A 15,894-nucleotide genomic window follows, 5' to 3' on the forward strand; every position below is an offset into this window, starting at 1 on the left:
AACCTGTGCCTTAATTAGCATCATAGAACCTTTCTATGTGTGTGTGGTGCTCTGAACCTGAATGTGCATCCTTAGGTGGGCACCATTACTTTTGGCTTTACAGTTTCCTCAGTGCTCCACTTCCCCTCCCTGACCTCCCCCTGGGCAGCAGAGGCTACTTGCTGCTTCATGATTTCTAATTGTTTTTTAATCTTACTTCCATATAAACAACTCTCTTGGCCTGTTTGCTTGCTTGTTTTTTGATCAGCTTAGTGTACATCATTAGAAGAGATTTCTGCTGGGATGCCACCAGCTGATTAGAGGAGCACACCAAGGTTTTGTGTAATCTCTGGTGTGACTGTCATGTGCTGCAGCAAGGAAATGGCTTTGGAAGAAGCAGCCAAAGCTGTGTGGGTATTAAGCCATGTTGAGGAGAGAGAGGAGTATCAGTGGGGATCAAACGGGCAGCCATTCAGAGCAGGGAGCTTATTAAAAGACAAGGATTAACTTTGCTGCTCTTCATGAGGTCATGGAAGTGCTGAGGGATTTCCAGGATGTGCCTTCCCCTAAAGGCAGAAAAATGCCAGCAGCAAGTCAGAGATGCCCTGTCGTTGCCTCTGCTGCTGGTAATTTGGGGGGTTCTCATCATGGTACAGACTCAGGTGAGCTGGGGCAGTGCCAGGGCTTATCCAGTGACCTCCTCAACAACCTGGGAACAGCCTGAAAAGTGGGGTTGGAGTGTGGCTGGAGCTGCAGCCACGTCCCTCTGTGTTAATTACAGCCTCATTTGCCTGCAGGTCAGAGCAGACTTCTCTGTCAGGTCTGGGCTTGGCTGCCATGCATGGCAGTTCTGGGTCACAGGGCTCTGCTTCAGGTACAGAATAGCAAAGCACAGGGAAGTCTTGGGTGTAGCCAAAGAAAATTCCATGATGTTGAAGGCATTTGGAGGTGCTGGCAAAGCAAGGATGTCAGCATCCCTCGTGGATGAGCCTGCTGTTGCTTTTGAGCACTGGAAATGGGTATTCCTGCAGGTTTTTCTGTGTCCCCAGCCACACCAGGTGCTGAGTTACAGGAAACCAACCAGAAGGATCTCACATTAATTTGTGTCATGTAAGTTTGGGGGCAGACAAACTGTGACATCCTGAACCAGTTCTAATCCTAACACAGCACGAGTTAATGGGGCACTAAATTACTAGAAATCAGTTTTTAACCTGTCCAGCTGAACTGTCTGTGTAGGTGCAAGCAGAGAGTCATGGAGGAGTCATGAGAGGTGGGTGGCTCAGAGCACCTCACTGGTGCTGTGTGAGGCAGGAGTGGGTCCCTCTGTGTAGTGCAGGTTCCTGTTAGGAGGGAGAGCCCTCTCCCTGGTGGGAAGGAATCCCTGCTCTTTGGGAGGGCACGGCTTTCTGTGGCACACATCCCATCCACAGACTCCTCACAGGATCTGAGAGTTGTCTCAGCACCCCAGGCAGGAGGCAGCAGTTGTGTGGTGTTCCCTTTGCTCCTGTAAGCTTAACTGCTCTGCTCCCAAAATAAAGTTTAAGTGGAATCACAGCATCCTGATTAGTGAGGAGGAATGGGATGCTGCAGGTCCCAGGGGCTGTGTGTGTTCTGCAGGGTCCTGTGCTGCTGGGAGGGGTAGGATGGGGCAGGGATTTTGCTGCTGGGAGGGGGAGGATGGGGCAGGAATTTTGCTGCTGGGAGGGGGAGGATGGGGCAGGAATTTCGCTGCTGGGAGGGGGAGGATGGGGCAGGAATTTTGCTGCTGGGAGGGGGAGGATGGGGCAGGAATTTTGCTGCTGGGAGGGGGAGGATGGGGCAGGGATTTTGCTGCTGGGAGCGGGAGGATGGGGCAGGGATTTCGCTGCTGGTGGGATGGGGGAAGGCTGAAGCACTGGGATTTTGTTGTGGGCTCCAGTGTTTGTAGCTCAGCCTGGTCAGGCTGTGTGGAGAAATCCAGAAATGCTGCTGCAAAAGGGCAGCTGTGTGTGTGGACTCAGGGGAGGTGAGTAAAGCAGGAGGAGAGGGAGCCTGGACAGCTTTCCTGTCATGAGCCACTGGCCTTTTGCACTCCCACTGCTGTATCACCACATCAGCTTCACCTGCTGGGTTTTCTACCTTCTCAGCTTTATTTTTTCCCTAAATATTTCCAAGGCCTCTCCTGTCTCCCTCAAAGACAGAGCTCCTGTCACCAGCTGCTGGGACTGATTCAGATCCATGCTGACCCTGGGATATATTCTGTGTGGACTGATGGTCATGTGTCCAGCCCTGCCACAGGCACCTTCTGTGCAGTTGTTTGAACTTAAAATGGACAGATTTCAGAGAATCACAGAGTGGTTTGGCTGAGAAGGGACCTTACAGCTCATCCCATCCCACCCCCTGCCCTGGGCAGGGACACCTTCCACTGTCCCAGGGTGCTCCAAGCCCTGTCCAGCCTGGCCTGGGACACTCCCAGGGATGGGGCAGCCACAGCTGCTCTGCCCAACCTGTGCCAGGGCCTGCCCACCCTCACAGGGAGCAACTTCTGCCTAAAATGTCTAGATTATTTTCTGTTCATATATAAACTGTGAATGTTTTATGCAGGTTCAAGTGGTGCACAACAAACTCTTGCCTTCCTCAGGTGTCAGGTGCTGTGGTGCTGGATCCTGACCTGGCGTTTGGTGCAGTTCTGGGCCATAGAACCACGTGAAACAGAATTTTCTGGACTGTCAGTGTAACTGGCAGGAAGATCAAAGTTCCAAGCAGCTGATCTGAGATGAGAGATTAGAGGGGCAGGATAATCGGATAAAGGGCAGTTGAAGAAATTTGACACTTAAAATACTTTTTGTAAATCTGCTGTCCCTGCGTGTCCTTGAGGTCAGGAGCAGAATTTGCAAAGCTGGGCTTGTCTGAGCGAGATAATTTGAGGGAAGGCAGGAGATTGGGAAGTTTGCTGTAGATAGGATGTGTAATAACTGATTAGCTGTGTGCAGGTGAGGGGGTGTGTGGGGAAATGAGTGTGTGGCACTCGGGGCTGATCATTAGTGCCTCGTTATCTTGTTCATGTGTTATCTTGTTTGTGTTTCATAATAACACTGATTCTGACTCGTGTTCCTCGAGCCCTGGATGGAGAAAGAAAATGTGTTTGTGGAAGACATCGAGTATAAATGGAGCTACTTCCAGAAAAAAACCCTCCAGAAACTTGAGCTCAACTAATCTATTCGTCAAGGGAGTTTAAATCAGCAATAAATTACAAGACATTTCGTGCTCTCAGACAGCTGAGACTTCCCTCGTTGATTCAGCACTGGCTGCTGAAAGCAGGAATTCTGTCTACACTTTTTTTCCTCCTAATTATGTAGAAATACTTAATGATGCTGAAATACTATTTTTGCCTTTCAGTGCAATGCTGCATTTCCAGGGCAGCCTTTCCCTTTAGTGGGTGTTTTCCACATGAATGGATGTAAAGTTACAGCAGGAAATGTCAGGGGTGTTGGTGTGTGTGTAGAAGGTGGTGATGGAGGGGGGTGAGCAAGAGCCTCAGCTGGGAAATCCAGAGTCAGGCGTGGAGGGAGCTGAATCCTCTGGGGAAGGATTAGTTTCCTTGCAGCAACTCTCATGTTTCTGGAATTTGTCAGTTTTTGCTTTAATGCTATTTATAGTGCAGCATATATAAACATTGGCCTGTGTTTAGGTGAAAACACAAAGTTTCATTTGAAGTCTGGTGTGTGTGGAGCAGGTTTGTGGCAGTGAGAGTTCTTAAAGGCACCAGGCACTTGGGATTCCTCAGGGAAGTGCTGGAATCCAGGTCACTAAAATGTGCTTTAGGCTGTGGAGCTGCATAAGTTCTGAGAAAAGCCAGGGGAGTTGTTTTACTTCTGAAAGTTTGGATTTGACCATGAACTTCTGTTATTTGTTCACAGATTCACAGAGTGGTTTGGGTTGGAAGGGACCTGGAAGCCCATCCAGTGCCACCCCTGCCATGGGCAGGGACACCTCCCACCAGCCCAGGGTGTTCCAAGCCCTGTCCAGCCTGGCCTGGGACACTCCAGGGATGGGGCAGTGCCCTGCTGAAGATGGGAATGCTTTGAAAGCACCCTCCCTACAAACTGGGTTTGGTCTTTTGTCATTGTTGCAAAACTGTGAAGAGTAATTTCATAGAATCACAGAATGGTTTGGGTTGGAAGGGACCTGGAAGACCATCCAGTCCCACCCTTGCCATGGGCAGGGACACCTCCCACTGTCCCAGGTTGCTCCAAGTCTCATCCAGCCTGGCTTTGGACACTTCCAGGGATGGGGCAGCCACAGCTTCTCTGGGCAACCTGTGCCAGGGCCTGCCCACCCTCCCAGCCAAGAATTCCTTCCCAATATCCCATCTCTCCAAGCCCTCTGGCAATGGGAAGCCATTCCCTGTGTCCTGTCACCCCATCCCTTGTCCCAGGTCCCTCTCCAGCTCTCCTGGAGCCCCTTTAGGCTCTGGAAGGGGCTCTCAGGTCTTCTTGGAGCCTTCTCTTCTCCAGGTGACCCCCCCCAGCTCTCCCAGCCTGGCTCCATCTCAGAGGGATCCAGCCCTGGAGCATCTCCATGGCCTCCTGGAATTGCTCCATGTCTTCCCATGCTGTGTTAATCCCATGGGTTTGGTCTCTTTTCCTCCTCCTCTGTTACCCAGGGGCCTCCTGAAGTTCCTTCCTAAGAACTTGCTCCATCCTCTTGTATTTCCAGCTCCCAAGGTTAATTCCAGCCTCTTGTCCAGGTGAAGGGCTCACCTCCAGCTTTAGGTGTACCAGGATAACAGCTGAGTGTTGGAGTTCAGACCATGTTTCAAACAACTTGGTGTTTATCAATGAAGCATGAAATTAAAGATTTACTCTCAATGGTCTTGTGATCTTTGGGAATGTGCTTCAGTTCTAATGCTGACTTTTCCTTCCCTCCCTCTTTATCATATTGGTGGAATTATTCACAAAGATTAGAATTGTGGATTACTGCAAAAATCATGTGTTGCCTGAGAAAAAATTACCCTGTGGGTGTTTTGGATCTGAGCATCCCTTTAAAGCAAAAAGCTTGGCAGAACCTTCGTCACTTGGAGAGTTAAAAATACATTTCTTAAACAAAAAAAATCCCCAAGAACCAGCCCAAAGAGAAATGCTCACAATTACCCAGTAACTTGGGATTTGGAAAGGAGCTTTTGTGATCAACACCAATTATTTTGTGAGTCATGACAGAGTGATGGTGAGGAGCAACTCGCTGCTTGCTCCAAGAGGGTTTCCTGGGGAGAAAGGCATGGAGGTGTGGGTATATATTCAGTCTATATTCAGATTATAAAGGTTTCTGTGGGGCTCACTGTTTGTTGCACAAACTGCTCCACTCCTCTCAGGAAATGCTGATGCAGCTGGAGCACAAGTGTGAGCAAATGTTGCTGGGTCTGTGTCTACCTGGCCTTTGGTCTTGGGAGTCTCATTTTTTACTCCCTAATGCAGCTAAAGCTTCTTAACCAACTCTGTGGCTTTTCTAATTTTTACAGAATTGCTGCAGAAATGTATTTTACTTTAGGATCAATTAAGTGTAATTGTTGTTTCATAAGGGGGGAAACCTTCAAAAATTCACATTGATTTTTTCATATCTGTCTCAAGCACCTCAATATATAAGAACTTCCTATAAATGAGAAGTAGGGGAGGGTTAGATGGGATATTGGGAAGGAATTCCTGGCTGGGAGGGTGGGCAGGCCCTGGCACAGGTGCCCAGAGAAGCTGTGGCTGTCCCAGGCCAGGCTGGACAGGGCTTGGAGCACCCTGGGCTGGTGGGAGGGGTCCCTGCCCATGGAGAGGTGGGACTGGAGGGGTTTTAAGGTCCCTTCCCACCCAAATCATTCCCTGATTCTGAGACTTTGTGGATGCTCTGGGGATGGTGGTGCTGAATGAGGCATTTTCCCCTGGCACGGTTGGAGTTGGGGACAGGTTTGTGTCTGATTCTCACACCATGTGCTGTACATGCCCTCAGCCTCCTTGTTCTGAATGTCAGCGATTTCTGTGGAAGTTCATGAATTATTTCTTTGTTTGAACAAGTTTGTGTCCTTTGTTTTGCTCCTGAGAATGTGGATCTTCATCTTTGTTTGTTTTGTGAAATAACTTTTTTCCTCCAAGCACTTACTGTGCCTCCTTCCGAAGGTCCTGAACGGGCTGGGTTACACTTCGTATCTTTTAGGCAAAAACGTTATTTCTTTCCTTGTGCTGCACTCAAGTAACTTTTTTCTTTTTCTCCCACCCTCTTTGTGGCCCAGAATCTGTCTATGACCTTCTCCCCAAGGAGCTGCAGTTACCACCTTCCCGAGAAACCTCCCGCGCATCCATGAGCCAAACGAGCGGTGGCGAGGCCGGTTCGCCGCCTCCGGCTGTCCTTGCTGCTGGTAAGGACTCTGCTTTACTCTCAGCTTCTGGAAGCTTTGTCACCTCCTGGCCAACATGAACAGTGCTGGCAAAGTTCTGAGGGTGAAAAGGAGCAGAGTTCATTCTGGGAGAGTGCAGGTGGTGCAGTTAAAGTGGGCGCTCGGAATTCCCAGGGGTTTGTGTCAGTGGTTGCTGTGTGGTTTTTATGTGCAGCTTCCTAAGCAATAATTCCCTGTGTTGGGCTGTCCTGGTGTGCCACACAGGCTGTTAACTCCTAGAATGGACTCTGTCTCTGAGGGAACACCCCTGTGTGGAGCCCAGGCAGGATGCTGAGCCGCTGTAGAGCAGTGGAGTTTAGTTTGGATAAAATGGAATGGGAGGTGACATTCTGGGCCATGGAGCTTTTACCAAAAGCCAAGGAGGAAGAAAGGTCATCTTTTCCTCTGAGGCCTGAGGAAGTGTAGTATTTAAACTGCTTTCACACACAGACCTGGTGTGATGTGTTACAAAATCCCCAGATAGGTGAGGATAAGGTATGTCAGCTGGAACTGCTGTGAAATGCTCAGTTAGTTATTTTTTCTAATTGACAATATATAAAAATGAGGCATGACCTTTAATCTTCATCTTTCTCTATTCCCAACCAAGTTTTAGACTTTAAAGTCTCTCACTGCTCTTCATTAAACATAAAAAAGGGAGGACTGAAGGACAGGGATCTGGTTTGGGATGTTGCCCTCAGTGCTGGTTTGCATCTGGAATTCCTATCAGTGTCTGTATGTTTTAGTAAATACCTGTGCAGTGAGGAAAAAATACCATTTTGCCCACCATAGATGGGCAATCTCTATTGGATAAGGGTGTTTTTGTTTGGGTTTTTTCATAATTGGATCCCCATATTTCTTACAAGGTCATGTTCCACTTTCCTAATTGGCCTTAAATTGTTTCTTGAGGAAAAAAGTCTGTTTTTCTGGTGAGGATTCAGACAGCTGCATTATTCCTTTTTCTCTCTCTCTGAGTTCATGTGCATTAAATGTTTGTGTGAGGATGTTTCCCAGATTTGCATGGTCCAGGAATCCTGCTCAGAACCTGAACTGGTTGTAGACTTGTCAGAGAAACTTTCCAGCACTGCTCACCATTCATGTTTTGCCAGACTCTGCTGAGAGAACCTGTGGATTTAACTGTGCACAGTGAAAGATGTCATGGATTTATTAGATTGGAAGGATTCAATGCTTTTATATCACTTACTAAAACAATAATTTGGGCATGTGTTTCTAAAATCAAGATGCTTATTGATGGGTTTGGTTCACAGACAGCAGCAACCAAATCTTGCAGAAACATCTGTCTTAAAAACAAGTGAAGAAATCCCCACCAACACTGTTACACTCTAAATCCACAGACAGACCTGAACTGCTAATTAATTCTGTGTCTAACAGAAAAGACTTAAAAACCTGAATGGAACTAAATGTCTGTTACCTCCAGGTATTTAGTGGCTGCTAACAACCAGTCCAGCCCCTCAAAAACCACTAGAACCGATTAGGTGTGTTTGGGTTGAACTGCAGCACAAGTTTTGGTACAAAAAACTGCAAAAAAATCAGTGTTGAGGTGTTTTGTTAACACTGAAAGGAGCCCTGAAACACATTTCAGTGTCAGAGACCCTGCTGGTTCACAAAGACCAAGCTGAGGCCAAACTGGGAGCTGGGAATGTTCCCCTGGAGCAGGGAAGGCTCCAAGAGACCCCAGAGCTGCTCCCAGTGCCAAAGGGGCTCCAGGAGAGCTGGGGAGGCACTTGGGAGCCAGTGAAGCTCCTGGTGCATTAAAATCCAGATCAGAGGCATTAAGAACAGGCACCTGCTCTTCTCCAGGTTGTAAAAACTGCAGTTAGACCCCCAGCCAACCTGACAGAACCCCAAAGAGAGCAAAGCCTGGCTCTGTTCTCACTGCTGGTGGCACTGCCCACTGAGAGGGAACGTGGCAGGTTTGGGCTGGTCCTGCTGCAGCTGGGCCATGTTTGTAGATAAAAGGGTGTTTCCCTGTTTTCTTCAATTGTTTTAGGATTTCTTCAGTGTCTTTGATAAGTTGCCACCACATTTTCAAGCCCTGTCCCCCTGTCTGGAGGAGTAACAAAAGGTCTGGCTGGGCTGGGCTCTGATTGCTGAGCAGGAGAACCAGGCTGGGTCTGGGCATGCCTGGTGCTTGTGCAGGGGAACAAAGATAGTCCACATTCATATTTGAAAAGAATTACTCATTTGCATACACCAGGAGCTTAATTGCAGACTGTGGGCAGAGTTGTGAGGAGCTGACACTGGACCAGGGTGAGGAGGAAGGACTTGGGCAACCTGGTGTTCTGTATCTGAAATATTTCCCTTGTCTTGTGCAAGTCTCTCTTTTCTAAAATTTTTGTCAGCTCTTATTTGCTCTAAACCCTCCCCTTTTTTTGGGAAATGAGAGGGAAGTGATAGTTCAGTCCCCACAGTGTTGTGGACAATCTAATTTAGTAATTTTTACAAGAAAAGGCTAATTAGAGCTGCAGGCCACACTGTGTAGAACTCCCTTCCAGATCTGATGACTCTGTATCAGAGAGGATTCTGCCACAGGGAATGATCCAAAGTGCTCAGAGCTTTTACTACTCCTGTAGCAGTTAACACAGTTTGTTCTCTGCTGCCCAAAACACAGAGTAAGGCAATATCTGGCTGAAATTCAGCTTCCCCAAGGCTTTCCCATCTCCTTGCTGTGGGGTTTTGCCCCATATAAATCCCATTATAGCTGAGAATTGCTGCTGCAGGTAACTGCTGGTTTTTGGAGGAGCAGGATGGGCTGGTTTTAGCAGTGATGACCTTGCAGGGACAGACTTCTGGTTCATCCATTTGGAAATTTGTTTTGTGATTTATGGGACAGTTTGAAAGAGTATGAAAATGGGATGTTGCTGATTGGATTTTCATTAATTTGTTAATAGATGTGTAACTCCATTAATCCAGACAAAAGAGGTGTTACCCACTCTCTGAATATCAACCAGGCAAGTGTAATTTTGTGGAACTCTGGGATTTTGAGCTGCTCTCTCAAGCAGAAGGGAGGGAAAGGATCTGCTTTTCCCTGTGGAAACCATTCCCTGTGCTCACTGCTTGAGTTACAAGTGTCTTTGTTCAGGGCACAGGAACAGGAGGGTTTTGCCTGTGCAGCACCATAAACACATTAAATATGAATCATCTTCCAGACTCTTGAATTGCATGAGAGTGTCATGCTGAGAAATGTCATTGTGAGCTGTGCCTGCAGAGCTCTCACATGAAATGAAAGTGCCTGAAGCTTCCCTGATGCTTCTGCAGAGTGTTTGGGAGCTCCAGCTGCAAGGAGAGATGTTGGAGTCTCTGCACTTGTTCTGGAAGGTTGAACAGTTTCTTGGTGCTGAACCTTCAAGTGCCTGAAATTCACTCTGCTAATTTAAGTCCCTTCTCAAAGGGCTGGTTGGTAACACCTGATTCTTGTGTTTTGGGGGTGATCAGGAGTATTTTCAACCATATTCTTCAAACAAGTGTTGCTTCTTCATCTTTTATCTGCAATACCAGGAATGCTCAAACCTTCTGAGTCCCAGTGACTGTTCCAGAAACTCCTTTCCCTGCTCCTCATCCCTTCCTGCAGCAAATCTTGGAATGAGCTGCTTCAGCTTGTTGGTGATGTCTCAAGCTGCTCTTCATTTCCCACAAAAGCAAATATATATATAAATACATATATATATATATAAAGATAGATAGATAGATAGATAGATAGATAGATAGATAGATAGATAGATAGATAGATGGATAGATAGATGGATGGATAGAGATGTTTCCATATTTTTATACTGGTCTCTAGTTTCCAGTTCTGGTCTCCAGTGGAATTCTCCAGAGTGATGTTCTTGCTGTAGCAAAAGGGGAACAGATTTTATGCCACTGCAATGTATTTACTGATCTCTTTTTCTGCATTGTGCACATTGGGATCCAGTTAATCTGTGATGTAGTGAGATTTTTGGCTCTCAGGCATCTGTGCTTATATCCCAGGAAAATTTAGGTAAATGATGAAGCTTTGCCTTTTTGGGATCAATTTAATGCTGCTTTTTATGCTGCTTCTTAATCAAAGGAACAATCTATTTGTCCCAAACAGGTGTAATTGGCTTTTTTTTGATCAGAATTGTTACTGAAATATTGCCATAAGTATTTTTGGTTATTTTAAATATGAAAATATGTGGATAAGGATGTGGATAAGGACATTTGCATCATCTCTGGGGTGCTGCTGCCAAAATGAGGCCTTTTCACCATTCTCCAACTAGAGATTCCAGTAAAGCCTCCAAATGGAGATGGGCTTGTTTTGGTTTGTTTTCCCTGAGTGACTAGAGCCAGGCTTCTTCATTTTTATTTTAAATGAAAATATTTTATCCATTTCTCATCCTTCCTGGTGTCCTTAGTCAGATTTTCCTGTTGATACAGAGATAATGAGCAGAGATTTCAAAGGGGATCTCAGTGCTGGTACCAGGTCTGTTATCCTGGCCTTGTGATTGCTCCTTGTAAACAAATGAGCAGAAAAAAAGATTCTTCTTTGTAGTTGGTCTCCTGTGCCTGTAAAAGCTTCCATTTCTTTGTAGGCTTTTCCCTTCCTCTTCCCACCACCCTCCCAGCTGGAAGTGCCTTCCTGTGGTTTCCAAAGGGATCTCTGTCTGTGGCTTTGGCCACGGGGCAAGCACTCCCTTCTCACAGAGTGGATTTCCACCAGCCCTAATGCCTGTCAAAAGCTCATCCTCCTGGTGCTGTCCTTGGGCTGAGTGTTTCTCCTGGAAGGGCCATGGCCTGGAGGAGCTGAGCTGGAGCCCTTGGATTTGGTCTGGAGAGGCTGAGCTGCCATTAGTTCAGCTCAGGGCAGTGCAGAGGCTCCCTCAGCACTCTGAAGGTTTTAGGGAGAAGTCCTTGCTGGGAAATGCCAAGGAAAAAAGATTTTTCTTCCTGTTTCCATTTTATGGAACCTCTTCAGGTGTGTTCACTGCAAACCCAGTGAGAACATTCCAGTTGTGTGGGGCTGACTGTGTGTCCTGAGCTCCTGCTCCCTGAGCTTCCCTGGAATTCCATGGAAAGGATCACACTGGTGTTCATGTCTAGTTCATCTTTTTCCTAAATTCAGGTAGTTTTCAGTCTTCACGAATTTCTTACAGTCAGTAAACCCAATTTTCCAGAACTGCTCAATCAAACACAAGTTGTTTTGTCACTCTGAGAGATTGTTTTGTGATTTCTTGCATTAAATGGCTCCTGTTAGTAGGTCAGAAAGACTTGGGAACTGCTTTGTGACAAGAGAATTCCCAGTTCCTTAATGAATAATTGAGAACCAAGACAGGGAGGGGTAAGAACATCCCCCTTGGGCCCCTCCATTCTGTGGCAATATTGAAGACATTGTGAAGGCCAAGATGAGTTCTGAATTTTTTTAGGGAAAAAACAGCCTTGTATTTAAAGGATAAAATCATCTGTTTCTTAAATGGGGATGTTCTTTGCCAGCTCCATCAATCCTGACCCCCTCACACAGGGAGGAGCTGGGGAGGGACAGGGAGAGCTTGGAGAGCAGCTGAGATTCCCAGAGTTCTGCTTGCTTGGAATAACCTCTGAGCACTGAGTGGGAAGGATCCAAGATCCATGGAATTGGTGTGTGTGGGCCACTAACCAAAGTTCTCCCTAGATCCCTAAACCTGAGTGTTAATTGAATAAGGGGAGTCATTATAACAAACCCAATGATTGATGTATTTACCCGAAGTATAATAAATACACTGCTTGGGTCAGCATGGGAATGTAAAGGGGAATTTACACTGTGGGGCTTGATGTAAATTAAATTAACCTTCCTGTCTTGAATCTGAGTGTGTTTAATAACTGGTGAATTGGATTGCTTGATGATATTTGCTGGGATGCTAGTTTTTTTCTCTATTAATACACTTAACTTGCATTCTAGCTTCGCCATTCAGAGACAGGCATCGAGTGGTGGGTTGTGTGACAGTGTCTGTCAATAGTGAAGACAAATAGTGCCAGAGACACTTAACCCATCCAATCTCACCCAGGGTATAGGTCGGTCTTGTTTTCAGACTTCTTCATAAGTCTCTTTTCTTTCTTTCTTTTTTTTTTTAATTTTATTTTTAATTTTTTTTGTTTTATTTCTGAATAGTGGATTGATACTGATTTGAAACTATAAAGTTTTTGGAAAAGTTTTTGACATGACATCAGTAATACAAGAAGAAGAAAAGTAGAACCCCAAGTTTGGCATGTGAGGTGTTGAAAGCAGGTTTGCAGCCACTTTGTAAGTTCTGGGTTTTACCTTTAAAACCTTTGGCAACACAAAGGTTGGTGGTGGAAATTTTGCACAGTTTCCTTCTGGGTTTGTCCTGAAATTGTTCTTTTGTGTCCAGGGGTTCAAATAAAACAAATAACACACAAAATCTCATTGAGAAAGGGACATATTGGATAAACTGATAAATTTAATAAAGGTTGTAGTGCACACACTGAGCTTGTACATCACCCCCTCCTCACCCTTGGGGTGAGTTTTCATTTTGGACACTTGTTTAGGGGAGCACGTGGGATGCAGGGGAGGCTCTCAGGAAAAAAAAATAGTTCTCTGATGGCTTTTTGCTTGTCCTGGCTGTCCATGCACAGGTGGCTGAAAAACTTGTGAAACCCAAAATATCTCCAGTTTATTTGCCTTTGCAATTTCAGACTCTCCAGCCTGGGAAATGATTTGCTTTTGCAATTAAAAAAAAAAAAGGTCATCAGGACAGTGTTTGTTTCTTTTTGAGGCCTTGGTAATCCTTGTTGTATTTAAGGATATCTGAAAAGAATGAATGAGGATTTCAGGATTGGCTCCACAGAAGTGTTACCTAAAAAGACTCACTCAGTGCCAAGTAGTGATTTTTCTCTCTCTCCTGCCTTTCAGGCCTTGTTCTGAGGCTGAATGCCTTGTTTGGCTTCACCAGAGAGTAGGATATGGAAAACTGTCATTGCCTTAGTTGCTAATGCAGGAGGTAATAAATTTGCTTTATGGTGCTGGAAGGAGAAAGCCTGACCTGGTTTGGTCCCCTCGTTTTAGTCCTGATGGAATTCTGCCTCTTCCAGGGAGAAAAAGTTTATAGGACAGGCAACAAAATCTGAATTCCTTATTTCAGTTCCCTTACATGGGACAGCACCAGCACTGTGGAGATTCTGGAGGTTTAGTTCCAGCTAAAGTGGAACATTCCTCTCTTATTTTTTATTAAAAAAAAAAAAGGCAAACCAGCCCCTGATTCTGGTGAATGTTCCTTTTCCAATCCGAGGCCATGACAAGCACTTGGCCCTGAAGGCAAGTTGGATTTTGAGGCTGTGTTAAATTAAATGTATTCAGGGTTCTGTTGCAAAATGTACCTACTCATTTAAAAAAACATAAATATCTTTGTCATTGTGCACACTGTAAATTGCCACTAATGAGCCACCTGTAACAATTCCCATTAATATGTGACTAAGGAACATAAAATAAAAGCAATACTCAGAGTGAGGAAGGTGTCTGTGCTCTCACCTTTAAAGCAGCACCAGCCAAGGGAGAATTACTGAATTGGTTTTTTTCCAAAATGCATCACATTCATCCAGAATTCTCCTTTGGGTGTCAGATAAAAGTGTCCCAGGCTTTGGAATAAAATGATAAAACCAAATGGGAGCCATGAAAATACAGTTCATTCCTCACAGTAACTTGGGGAATTCGTATTTGATTGACCCAGAGGAGGCTGAGTTGGCTCAAGGCCTGCAGACAGAAAAGTAAATTCCATTATGTTTCTTGGTATTTGCATAACTGAAAATGTTACTGAGCAATTATTAATGTACCCCCAAACCAGAGTTTAAATTTGTGTGTTTGTTTGAATACAGTTGAGGGCATTTGCTGTAATATTTGCCACACTTTGCTATATATTCTCAATTACAATGGAGGAGCCACTGGCCTGTCCCTTCCCTGGAACACCTGCACATTTATGGCTGGAAATGGCATTACTTTGTTATATAAGGCTCAGGAGAGGTTTTCTTGCCCTTACTGTTTAATTTGGGATTATTTCCATACTCTGATCTTACTACACAGGAGTGTCTCTGGTGAATGGAGGAGAGTGGAACCAATTTGTTATGGACAATGTTTATTTACCTTTCAAAAGTGTCAAACCCACATACACTTATTCATACACATAAATGCTTTTTTTTTCTAGAAAAAAGCAAAGAGGAGGAATTGTTTTGCAGAGCAATAAGTTGAGTATTGCAGTGCTGCCCCTAACCCAGCACTGCCATCACCAGCTCCTTTAGCTTTGTGCTCAGTTGTGTTCAGTGATTTATTTATTTTTTTCCCTAGGAAGGTGAGGGAAAAGTGCAATCCTGGCCAGGAGATGCCTTGAAGCACTTGCTGAGCAGGGTGAGCTCAGTGCTTGGTGTCCCTTCCCTGCAGAAACACCCCCTGGGTCTCCCTGAGGGTGGAAATGATGGATGGAAACCAATTCAATTGGCCAAAACAAACCTCCCCAACAGCGATGGGATTCTCACCTCAAAGTGGCTGCAAATCAGCTCCTAAATATTGTCACTGAAATGAATCTCTAGATTTAATAGTTCTTGCCAATCCTATCAATGTTTTTGAGAGAAGCATTGCATTAATGCATGATATAGAAAGGAGAAATTTGCCTTTAAATTGGAATGCAAAGTGACTGAATTGTCCAATTTCAGCCGCTGTATTTGCCAAAGAACACCCTGGGAAATGGAACTGGTATCATTCAGTGCTCCTGGTGCACTGGGAGGAGGTTCCCTTGGAGAAAGTGATAAAAGCAGAATAGTTATTGATAATCTGTAATGGCCACTGAATTTACAGTCTGAAATGCTGTAGGTTTGCTTTTACTTTCATTTAGTACAGAAAAGCTGTAAAAAACAGTAATGGTTTAAAAATTCTTTATCCTCAGTCATTGATACCCCCAATAGTTCCAAGTAGGTGGATTTATAGGAAGGTTGGCTGAGTTTTACTGTTAATTAAATATATATATATCATAGCTGAACATTTATTCTCTTACTTTTAACTGAGTAAAACTGAATGAAATAGTCCAAGTGTCTCTAAATCTTTCAGACTTGAGAGAGTAATAGAATATTTTGGATTTTTAAAATATCCCACTCAACAAAAAGGAATACATTAAATTCTCCTTATAATAGGGATTACCTGTCTGACAGCAGTAAAGGGCTGAACAAACACATTATGTATATATTGAATGCACAAATTATTCCAAAATTAGCTGATTTCAGTGGCTCTGCTTTGTCAGGTGTTGGCAGCAGTGCAGAAATACAGAAAACAGGATGATCTTCCCCCAGGAAGCTGAAATCTGCCTATAAAATTCACTTCAGTTAATCCCCAGTGAGCTACAGCTGATTGAAATAGATAAATAAAGCCCTGCATTTGTCCATCCTGCTTCCTCTGGAGTGTTTAACCCACATGGACAGCTGATCTGTCCATTAAAATTCTCCCTTGGCAACACTTTGGGTGTTCTCCAGAAATCTTCAGGGGTTTGTTTTAATCATTTTGATGT

At 45.0% G+C, this 15,894-nt stretch overlaps 1 protein-coding gene across 4 annotated transcripts in view; it reads left to right on the plus strand.

Moving 5' to 3' along the window:
* The window catches only part of NFAT5 (nuclear factor of activated T cells 5), a 60,657-nt gene that overhangs the window by 14,525 nt on the left and 30,238 nt on the right, over nucleotides 1-15,894 (plus strand). For 3 of the 4 annotated variants that reach the window (XM_071567864.1, XM_071567866.1, XM_071567865.1), the window contains exon 2: nucleotides 6,233-6,358. In XM_071567864.1, the coding sequence (XP_071423965.1) occupies nucleotides 6,233-6,358 (126 nt within the window). Of the gene's footprint in view, nucleotides 1-6,232; nucleotides 6,359-15,894 lie in introns of those variants that run through there. The other variant, XM_071567867.1, reaches the window with a different exon arrangement.

The sequence above is a fragment of the Pithys albifrons genome, chromosome 12, assembly GCF_047495875.1.
Source record: "Pithys albifrons albifrons isolate INPA30051 chromosome 12, PitAlb_v1, whole genome shotgun sequence".
Lineage (NCBI taxonomy): Eukaryota > Metazoa > Chordata > Aves > Passeriformes > Thamnophilidae > Pithys > Pithys albifrons.